This window comes from Brassica rapa, chromosome A07 (assembly GCF_000309985.2).
Source record: "Brassica rapa cultivar Chiifu-401-42 chromosome A07, CAAS_Brap_v3.01, whole genome shotgun sequence".
Taxonomy (NCBI): domain Eukaryota; kingdom Viridiplantae; phylum Streptophyta; class Magnoliopsida; order Brassicales; family Brassicaceae; genus Brassica; species Brassica rapa.
Window position 1 is genome coordinate 17,523,373 of NC_024801.2, and position 12,208 is coordinate 17,535,580.

General features: G+C 33.6%; 1 protein-coding gene across 1 annotated transcript; it reads right to left on the reverse strand.

Annotated features, from left to right (window-relative positions):
• Positions 1-61: 61 nt before the first annotated feature.
• Positions 62-10,945, reverse strand: LOC103829948 (cation/H(+) antiporter 20). Its single transcript, XM_009105632.3, has 5 exons — positions 8,080-10,945; positions 6,824-7,858; positions 2,195-2,434; positions 752-1,459; positions 62-582 (listed from the first exon to the last, which is right to left on the reverse strand). Exons 1-5 carry the CDS (start codon positions 8,257-8,259, stop codon positions 220-222), a joined length of 2,526 nt encoding a protein of 841 aa, XP_009103880.1. The 5' UTR covers positions 8,260-10,945; the 3' UTR covers positions 62-219.
• Between the last annotated feature and the right edge of the window lie 1,263 nt (positions 10,946-12,208).

Sequence of the window (12,208 nt, forward strand, 5' to 3'; positions counted from 1 at the left end):
CTTAGCCGGGTCCTACTAGTTTGCCACTTACATCACTGTTTTCCTTTGTCACTTGCATGTGTAAGCAAAAACTCAGCATCTTAGTACTATATAGATGCAAAGAAAGAGATCATGAAAAGGCTCTCCTACAAGATGCATAATCACTGTTATTTATATGTAGAATACTCTTTCTACAAATCTTGCCACTTTAACCATTAAGGTAAAGTTCAAGTAGCTACATCATACATTTGCATCTCCATCAGTACTTAAAGAAGACTCTTTAACAATTTTGGAAACTGTAATCTCCTCAACATGAGCTTTGTTGTGTTGTTGAACCACAAGGACTGATGGGATAACATGGTTGTTCGATGAGGCAAGCACATCCCCGATAGGACCTAACTCGGGATGTTCTGCCTGACGCTCAGCTAACGCAGCCACCTCCACGGACGGTGACCTCCCTCTTCCAACCACTATAAGGTCAAAGTCTTGACTTTTTCCTATTGACAGTATTTCTTCAATTGTGTTGTTTGGTTCCTTCTCTTTGTATTCCACCATATTTTTCCATTTGCTCATGAAATCTTCTAATGCTCCTTCGTCTAATTCCTAATTTTTCAACAATAAAAATATATTAAAACAGATTAAAATCTTTGCACATGGACATTCAAATATCTAATCGGGTTCAGTTTGGGTTCAGTCGGGTTTGGTTTTGTTCATTTGTATAGACAAGTCAAGACATACTAAAATACCATAATAAGCAAAAACAGAGTTAAACCTTTTCTTTTTCTGGATCCACGTTGGTTGTCAAGAATGCATAATTCTTCTCCTTGCATTTAGACGGTGCCGGATGCAACGTGATGGTGTTACTCCTCAACTTTTCCCCCACCAAAAACCTCATAATGGTAACTTTAACGGCCGGATGCTCAGCCATCCTCCCGCCGAGCTCTAAAGCTTCACGGTCATCAGGCCCACCAAAGAAAATCACACAAACCCTTTCGACAACATTCGACCCATCAAGACTCGAACTCTGGGACTCAATAGACCCAAGCCCACGGTCAACAAGAACCGCCACCGAACACGGTGCATTCTTCAAAACTCTCTGGTTAACTAATCTCCAACCATGACCAACATTTTCCGGTACGTTCCCATCTCCTCCGTCTTGGTGGTTGCCATGACCATGATCAACGTTCCATCGTCTGTGGAAAGGTAAAATGATCATTGTGACCCTCTTGGTCTCTGCCATGAGGCAAATGTCTTCGTGCATTGTAGGTAATGGAGAAACTGCTGTAATAGGCCGGACCGCGACTCTGCCTAGTTGACGATAGGCTTGGAAGCCTCGTATAACGCTGCTGTGACACTCGTCGTGACGGTAGCGGTTGACGAAAGGAAAACCGTTTTTCTGGGCCCTTCGCACCATTATGATTGACGAGGATCGTTCCGTTAGTTCCATGAGATGCATGACGAACAGTTTTAGCTTCAGTATCTGCCAAAATAAGTACCATATTAACCAAGATTAGTACCCCTCCCAAAAGAAAACTACATACTACGTGTAGGGCCGGTCATGGACTTATCGAGATGAAACATTCGACTACAATACTCAAAATATTAGTGGTTCCTGTTAATATGTATATAACATTTGGCTTCAAATGAATGAAAATAATGTTTAGTAATTGTCTCAAACCACATAATATAAATGATAAATATGCATAAAGCCTCATATTTTATCTTTTTATAACATCAATGTTAATTTTGATTCAAGTTTTGAAGAATCTTTAGGTACTTTAAAACAGTAGTCTTGACTTGGTAGTTGGTATATAAAAGGAAACACAAATATGTCACGCATCGTATTCGTCAATATCTTAGGTATCCAAATCCTAAGTAAAACTGTTAGGGTCCATGTATCATGCATGTCAACTAGAATCTCGGATATTTTGTCCAACTCTAAGAGCATGTTTAATGGGGATTCTTAGGGTTGGGTTTTTATCGAAATATAAAAATTCGTCTCTTAACTTTTAATTAAGAACCGGTTCTTGAATAAGATAAGAGACGGGTTCTTATATTTCGATAAAAACTCCACCCTAAAAACCCCCATTAAACATGCTCTAAAGCAAACATTTTACGTAGAACATATCATTATAGTTATGTCTACGCATTAGATCATCCATAGATTTGTATGTAGATTGTAAACAGGAAGAGACATAAAGAAATGTAAATTAACCTTGGTGGTTCGGATGGACACGATGAGAGAGATGAGGGATGAGACATTGGCTGGACCATGGAGGCAGGCAAGGATGCGAAGCTCTTCTTTAGAGGAGGAGTGTTCGCTCGCCGACAAGTCCTTTAGTTTGCGGTGGATTCCACGTGCCGGTCGGTAAATGGCCATTGCACTCGGCGTCGTAATGAACGTTGTGAAGAGTGCCATTAGCACCAGTATCGCAAACGTCTCATCGTTTAGCACCTAGTTAAACACAACCCCACGCACGTACGGTTAATCCATATCCACATAATAGTCATATTAATAGGTAATCATTATTGTTCCATTCTGTCGCTTTTTTATTTCTTTTGTGGTGCAAATCGAAGAAGATTTGTGGTGCCGAAAATGGAACTGTACGAGGTGATTGATTACGTAAACATTGTCCCAATCGAAAAGGTGACTGATTACGTAACATAGGCCTAGAGATGTCAAATGGGCGGGTTGGGCGGGTTTGGGTGTGTCCGAATGGGTTTCATTTTTTTGCTGGACATTTTTGGTCGAAGCCCAAATAGAACTATGTCCAAATGAGACCATAACCAAATAAGACCATGATTTGTTAGGCTATTCATGGGCGGCCCATACGTCCAATTAATGTAAACAACATAATTTCAGTTTTAAAGATTTAAAGATTATTAAATTTTTAATTTTAAAGATGTCATATACTTAAACTTTATGTTTTAAACTTCATGTTTCAAAGTTATAAAAAACACAAGATAAGTTTAAAAGATTCGTAATTTCGTCTGACTTGCGGAAACAGAAACAATCGCCAGACTCGCCACCAGCTTCGTTATGAACACAAATCACTACACATAACCCATAACACAATATTATTAGATGATACGAATCAGTAGCTAATAGTGAAAACCCATAACACAAATCACGAAAAATCAAATCTTAAGAGATGATGAAATCAGAAGTTGGTGAAGAATCAAAAGAGAATCGAAGAAGAACGAAGATGAGGAAGAAGAATCGAACACGAAGAGGAAGAATCGAAGACGATGACTCGAAGAGGAAAAATCGAAAACGAGGATTCGAAGAGGAAGAATCAAACACGAAAAAAAATCGCAAGAGTGAGACGAGAAGAAAAAAAAAAGGTGATTTGTGTTTTCCCCCAATTTTTCAAACCCTAGACATTTAAGTTTATTGGGCCGCCCATTGTCCAAGTGGTTAAGCCCAATGTTGTCCATGAATATAATTGGGTTCACCCATCTGGACAAATTTTAATTATGGTTTAATCTGGATCTGTCCATTTTGGACCATATCGATTTGGACACGGGCCACCCATTTATAGCCCGCCCATTTGACATCTCTACATAGGCCCAATCGAAAAAGCTAATTTCATGTATCAGCCCCTTCTTTTGCTAACTTGTAAAATCTATAATATAATGAGTTAGATTTTATACAAAAAGGGAAATCTAGAGGATTTGTCTCCCCGGAAAAAATTTAAAACATGAATCAGCCCTAATTTGACAGTTTTCGTATTATTAATTAATCACCCACTAAAATGAGAAACGAAACAACCAATGGTATTACTCGGCTGTGGTTCTGCGGTTCCGTGGATTTGTAAACTTAATCATTTACTGTCTAAAGCTACTCGAATTCAAGAAGAAAATCTTAAAACGTAGTCAGAGGGAAGGGCCTAGATAATATATGAACGTGTACTTTTTATTATATGTTTACATCTTATATATTAAAACAGAAGTCACAACCTTGATTAATGTGTGATTTTTAAAAAAATGGACCTAATGGACCTATTCATAGAAATTTATATTATATTTTAGATCAGATTAATAATAAATAGAATTTTTAAAATATTTTAATCATAATATCTTTTGATATCTTTTCATTTTAAATATAAATATATTTATTTTAAAATGCTAACAAATCTGTTTAAAAAGATTTTTACAAGATCTTCATTTTCGAAATTATATTTAAATATTTTTGCTAATTTTGAAATTAGTTTAAAATATTATTATACATTAATATATTCAGTTATATAAAATTAAAAATAAAAAAATTTATAATATTTTATTTATTATATAATCATAATCAGTCATATTAAAATAAAATTATTATATTGAGCTAAATATAAAAAAAATGTATTAAATTTATATATGTATTTATTTTATTTTCGTAATTATAAAATATTTATGTTCAAAAATAAAATCTAATATTTTGGTAAGATGGATTAACATTATCAAACTATATAATACATGTATAAAAATTTACATGTATTTCTTTACAGTTAATAATATAAAATCTTTGTAACTACTTTAATCATAATATATTTTCATTTTAAATATAATATATATTTATATACTATATTTTTAAAACTCTAATAAATCTAAGTAAAAATATTTAAACAATAACTTAATGTATTTTAATTTATCGTTTAAAAATGAAAATAAATAAATTGTATCCTATTTTATCTACTTTATAGTCATGATCATGTTAAAATATAATTATTATACTAAAATAAATATGATAAAATTATATTCAATTGATAAATTTATAAATTTTATTTTCATAAATATAAATTATTTATTTAAAATATAATATGATGATAGAATAGCTTAAAATTAACAAACTATATAATACATGTCTAAAAATTAACATATCTTAGACTTTTATATATACAATAATAAATTATCTAATATTGGTAAAAAAAAATCCAGTTTTGAAAGACGGGTCAAAATTTAGCATACATTAAATACAAAATAATTTTAAAATATATTTTCTCATTAATATATTAATTTGCTTAATAACTAAATGCAAATACAATAAGATAAATATATAATAAGAAGTGGTAAATACATACGGTTTAAACAATTAATTAATTATAACATGTAAATTATAAAATTATTGTATTTGAAATAGTTATATAAATATTTAAGTATATGATTAACATTAAAAATATATACCACTTATGTTCTAAAACAATAATTTATGTATAGAAAAGTGAAAACAAACACCCGTGCGGTTGCACGGGTCAAAATCTAGTGTATGCTATTAAATTAACTACACTAGTATATTTATTAATATTCATCAGAAAAGCAAATAAAACATGAAATTGCATACATCTTATCTTACATAAAAACCTTTTTTCTAGTGGTGAAACGAAATTTTTTCGGAATAACAAAATATTTGCCAATTTTACTGATAATAAGCCTGGATATAATAAAATTGATTATTAAATATTTTTGAAGATTTTTAGTAATATTTAAAGTTGAACAATATTTTAATAAATTCGAAGATAGATATATGTATAAAAAATACATATCTCTAAGATACTTTAAACATATAATTAAAGTGGGTTAAATCGATAATAAAGAGTGTCTCCCAAGGTAAATTCTAAGATGAATTATATTGACTTTGATAATAATGATAGTAAGAAATTAAGGTAAACCAAACATTAAATAATTTTAACTTTTACGATTGAAAATATATTTTTTAAGATAACAAAACAATATATATATAAATTATCTATATATTTTAAAATACATTTAGGTTTGCCTTAGATATGTATCCATGGTAGGTTTAAACTTAATCAAATAGGTTACCAATAATGTTTTGTCTATCACAGAAGCATATGCTGTAACTGGTGACTATAAAACTAATAATAGAATTGAGAAGGAAAAGAACGAGTAGAAATAAAAAAAATAGTTTTTAATTTTGTTCTTTACCAAATTTCATAGGAATGTTTTTGCTATGTAGTTCCTTTAAAATGAAAAGAACGCTAAGGAACTATATGTAACCATTATTCTTCAAAGGTGATCGTCCTTAAATATAATTCTACTATATTATTAATTCTTCAATTGTTATATTTCTTTCTACCTTTTCACCTTAAATTCATGAACTGTCACGCGAAAAAGGAAAAAGTATACTAACAAATAAATATTAAGTAACTAAATAATTTAATATTAATTAAACCGTAAACATAGAATAAATTATTCAGTCTCAATCCAATTCTAATAATGTTTCTTAAATAAATAATTAAAAAAAACAGAAAATGAAAAAGATAAAAAAATATATAATTATTTTTAAGGGTAACAATGATTTAACAGCTCTAACTTTTAAAATAAAAGTTCATAATGAAAAAATATTTTTCAAATAATAAAAATATAGAGAGATGGTATACACTTTAAATGGTTCTACACTATTATTTTTTTGTTTGTCCAAATATAAAAAAAAATGTATCCCGAACGATTCCCAACAAACCAGTCAACAAGATAAACGTTGGATCAGACCGAACCCGTTTCCGACATGGAACTAGAACTACAGTATAACCTAAAGTTAATATATCTACACAGTTAAAATAATTATCTAGATAAGAATAAATGAAAATACTAATCGTGTTTTGTTTTATATGCAGATATGCTGTCCCCATTAGAAACATGATCGTATACCTTTAATAGTTAACGATGACTAGAGGACCCAAATGTCCAAATGATGTTACTAGGTTATATATAATTTTGTAGTTCTTATAATATTTTTTATATAACTAAAGAAAAACAAGAACCAAAAAAATCAAAAAGAAACTACTTATAAAATACTTATAAAATATTTGAATATTAGAGGGAAAGAAAATCTAACCTTTTTCTCCTTGCCTATATTGAGCACAATGAGCTCCACCAAACCTTTCGTGTTCATCAAGAAACCTAAAGTCAAAGCCTCTCTTGCCGGAATTTTAACCATCACCGCCACAGCAAAAGTTCCGACGATTTTCCCGACGCAAGCCGTAACCACGACAAGCCCCAACATCCCCCACGACACAGCTCCTCTGATCTTTGCCACGTCAGTTTTCAGTCCACTAGTCGCGAAATAAAGCGGTAAGAGTAAACCGGAGACAAAATCCTCAATCCGTTCAATCAATCTCTGACCAAACTCTCCATCTTTCGGTATAGTCAAACCGAACACAAACGCTCCGAAAATCGAGTGAATCCCGATTAAATCTGTCGCTAAACCGGAAACCATAACTCCAGCTAACGTCAAACACACGTAAGACTCCCTTACGGCGCCGTTTTCAGGAGATGCGCGTTTAGCTATCCATTTCATTACGGGTCGGATCACAACCAACATGAAAACCACAAACCCTACACCCGATAGCAAAACCCAAACAGACACCAACGGACTCTTCTTCTCCCCACCGCTCTCGCCGCCGTTTCCCGCCAACGCAACCGCTAAAGCCAGCAAAATCCAAGCCGCTACATCGTTGAAAGCGGCTGCAGCCATCGCGGTTTCTCCTATCTGAGTCGTCAAAAGCTTGAGCTCTGCTAAGATACGTGCCAACACAGGGAAAGCTGTGATGGAGAGAGCGACTCCCATGAAAACGATAAACTCCACGAATCCAGGTCTATCGGCGGCGGTGTAGAGAGTGTTGCGGATCACGAAGGAGACTCCTACGCCGGCGAGAAACGGGAGTGTGATTCCGGCGGCTGCGATTCCGAAAGCACGTTTTCCGCTTCGACGTATGGATGACAAGTCGAGCTCGAGACCGACGAGGAAGAGGAAGAAGAGGAGTCCTATGCTCGCGACGGACTCGAGTATCGGCATGCTCCATTCCGGGAATATACGGTCCATATACGCCGGGTCTCTACCTAAAGCAGACGGTCCTAACAAGATCCCTCCCTTCAAAAAAAAAAATGAAACAGTGCAAGAAGATGCTAGTAAGTTCGTAAATAACGGGAAGATGACAAAGCCAGTGCTTACGAGGTCATAAACATTTTTAAGTTAATCTTAGTTAAAAAAAATTCAACAATTTGAATAAACTATGTATAATATCTCTTTAAAATTTGGGAACCAAAAAAAACGAATGTATATTAGTGTTTGTTAGTGTAGTTTTTACGTACGACAATCTCGGCGATGACTTTTGGTTGGCGGAGAGGTTTGAAGAGGACGGCGAGGGAGCGACTGACGGCGACGATTAACGCCGTTTGGACGATGAGTAACGGAAAGGCAAAGTTCAAGGGATTGTCGCCTTGCCATGCTCCGTTAGAGGAGGTTTTCACGGAGGTTATGTTAAAGGCCATATGTATTCAGAAAGGCTATATCTGGAACATGTGATATAGTTTAAGTGACATGAAGGTTTCGCAACGAAATTTATAGGCAAGCGATTATAGTTTTTCTTGTTTGAAGATTTCAAAAAGGTAATGATGTTGCTGCTTGTAAGTGCGTCTATCTGCATCTCACTTGTGACTTGAATTATTCAAATGTACAGTAACATATAAACAGTATATATGTACTCATCCAACATACTGTGGTTGATATAATTCAAGTTCCTCCTATTTATTTCTTTAAATGACTTTCGAGTTTCTCTTATTAAGTCGGCAAGTAATAGAATTGGTAATGGCTCAACTAAACTAACTACTATGCACTAGATATCTAGTAATTTTGTTTACACATATAATATGATGGTACAATAGTAAACTAATGCATAGTGGTAAATGGTTCATAGTTATGATATAGTTTTATGGATTTCGTGGTGATTAGTCTTTGAATCTAAAAAGTTTTGGGATCACACCACGGTTATAAAAAGAAAAAAAAGTAATGCATGTTAATAAATACGATTTGATCATCATTGTATCTTCAGAATACAAAAGTTTATAGAACATATAAGATATAAATGTTAAATAATTTTTACATTAAAAATTAAAAACGTTAATTAATTTGGAATAAAAAATTTCTAAAACGTTATCTATTGAAAAATGGAAGGAGTATTATTTTGTTTGATATACATGTTATTAGTTAAATTTCTGCTACCTGCCACGACATTAATATTTACGAATATACAGGCTTTAAACTCTATTTATACCTAATTAACGAATTCTTGACATGTTACAACATCGAACGAAGCTCATCTCCTGTGAGTCTCACGTGGGACGCGAAACATCGGCGTTGACATATGCTACGTCGGCGTGGATGGGCTTTAGCAAGTGCAACCAGGTAATTAACACGTATACACTTCTCAGATTTACCATCCTTTTAAATTCAGTTTTGCCATTATTTTCATTATATATAGAGCTCTGTTGATTTGTCCAAGAATTGGCATCTCTTTTATGCTGCGTTTTTACGACTTTCCTAACTTTAATTAGTTCATACAATTATGGTTTTCAACTGATAGTCAAGTATGAAATAAGCATAGTTGTGTTAGACTGTAAAATGTAGAAGCCAGCTGTAGAGTTTCATGAACCTAATGGTGGCAAAACCAGTTTTGAAGTTGTTTAGCAAAAAAAAAAAAAACCAGTTTTGAACATGTAGAAAGAAAATGATGTAAAAGTAGTGGACTGTCTCAAAGATGCGATAAACTAACTAATCACACTTTAGTTCAACCCATTTTCATCTTTTAACTCGTTTATGTTTTGTCGTGAAGTATACCCTTTTCCCACTCATAAACCACATACAATTTTGGATAATATACGGTATAATTAAGTCGGCAATGTATTACTAAAAGTTATTAAACCATTATCCCATTCAAATTATTTATTTATACAAGTTAATTGATATTACATTCTGATTGGCAAACAAAATGACTAAACTGCTGAATGAAGATTTTTTTTTTGACTTTTATAAAACGTCCTTTCAACAAATAATTTGTAATATCAGTTTTCAAATGCTACTATAAAAATAAACCTTTCATGTTAAATTTACTGTTTCAACAAACAGAATATATATATGACTCCAGGTTTTCATTATGTGACTTCAAACTCGGGAAAAGTAAATGGATATAGCATAAACTAAAAACTATTAAAAAGTTATACGTGCAAAGACTATCAATTTAATATTACTTGTTATCTGCCTTAGTGGCCATATCTTTGGAAGTGTAAAGTAAACCCTTCAATTATAATTTTTATAAGAAAAATGTTAAAACATATTACTTTAAAAAAGCCTCAATAATCACATAATAGTGGGGGAATTCACGATAATACTCATTACAAAATAAATAAACAGAAAAAATCGAATCACGTGGCGATCGTCTTTCCATGAAATAGATTTGGACTTTTCATGAGGGGAAAAAGCCAAAAGTGCCAAACGAGCTAGTGATCCTCCAAATTTTGAGGAACAGTTTGTTCAAAACATAGTAATAAGTTTGCTCTCACCATACGTTTTTTTTTATTAAACTTTCTGCGCATTAAAGTAATTTTTAATTTCTTTTGGATTACACAAAAGTAAAAAAAAAATCGGCCGAATCAAAGTTTGAGATGGGCTTGGTCCACAGAGCTTACATCAATTTAGAATTGGACAAAATTAAGATTAACCCCAAATGAGCTAAACTGAATTAAACGGGTTATATAAAAACCCTAACAAACCGGTGAAACAGAAACTTTCACCACTAAGGAGATTGCTGCCACATCAAGCTCTGAGCCTCTGACTACCCAAATAACGGTTGTCGAAGACGAAACCGGAACACAAAACCCATCGAGGCATAAAATTAATCAACGAGAAGAAGTAGAGCAGAACAGAAAACCTTTGTCTTCAGTCGATCATAAAACCTCCACCACTCACCGCAACTAACACTAACGGAGCGAGACAAGTCACTACCGCACTGGAAAAACGAATGAAAACAACGTCACTTATTCCATGAAATATAATGCAACTATATTTGCGTCCACTGTCTGCATTTAGCTGTATTTGCGTCCATTGTTTGTTCACAGTCGTATATTGTTCTGTCTATGTTTGCGTTGTTATGTCTTTCCATCTATAGCATTTGTATAATATTCCTCTTCGGCCTTCACATGTAACATCTAATCTATTAATTTATGATTCTACTTTTTCATCTACCATACAAAAATCTATGTTAGACTGATATCTTGCATATTTACATTGTTTTATCCATTCATCCATGAGCATTTTCATCATATAGATTAGGATTTAGCCATGTCTAGGTTGCATTTTGCATTCATTGTCCTTATTAGGTGCTGGAGTGTGCCATGGAGTGATTTGAGATGTTTGGGAGCATTATGATCCAAAAGGGGGTGAAAGATGAGCATGGATGGAGCCTTTAGAGAAATCTTCTGTTGCTAAGATTTTGTGGAGACACAGAAAATTGAGTTAGCTTTCTAATGGAAGTGGTTTCAAGTCATTTGGAGATGTAATGAAGGAGTTATGATCAATTTACTAGAGGCATATCCATCCTGGTCGAGTATCGCAGAGTGACCTTCCAGAGCGACACCATAAGGTAGCTCCCAACCCAGAGCGACCTTCCAGAGCTACACCCCTACGTCACTCGCCTTTTAATCATTTTGGAGGCCAAAACATAGGCTTGGAGGGACCTTCCAGAGCGACACCATAAGGTAGCTCCCAACCCAGAGCTACGTCTCGGAGCTACACCACGAAGTCCCTCCGCGTGTTTTGCTTGGACGAAACTTATGATTTTTCAGGGACCTTTTGGTCATTTGTTTTGATGTTTTACACTTTCTAAACCTAAGTTAAGTACTTTGTAAGCCATTGGAGGCAAGAATAATCTTTTTTCAAGAGGAGAACTAGTAAAAAACCTCTTTGGATTCAGATTTCATTGCTTTCATCTTGTGTTCTTGTTGATTTCTTATCTATTTCTCTACATGGTTAATCTAAAATCCAATATGGGTTTAAGAGGAATCATGGAGATTAGTGAGTAATCACCTTTTGAATTCATGGGTTAGGGAGATTAAGGGTGATTAGGTTAGTTCTAGGATGTTTTAGTGTAGATCATTCTTGTTCCTTGCTAGTAGAGTATTCATAATGCATCTTCTGAGTTGGCCACTCAAAAGTTGATCAATAGACATTTCCCACCCAAAAGGTGTTTGATGAAATGCCTGAGACAACTCTTCTAGGCTTTTAGTATACTTTGCCAAAGACATTTGTTGTTAAAGATGCTAAGATAGCTAATAGACTTGTTAGTAATGATTGCTTTCATATTATTCAACCAAAGACATTTGATGTTTGAGATATGTTAGCAAATGAGCATTCATCTAGACATAGAGCTTGCTTAGAATTGTGTCT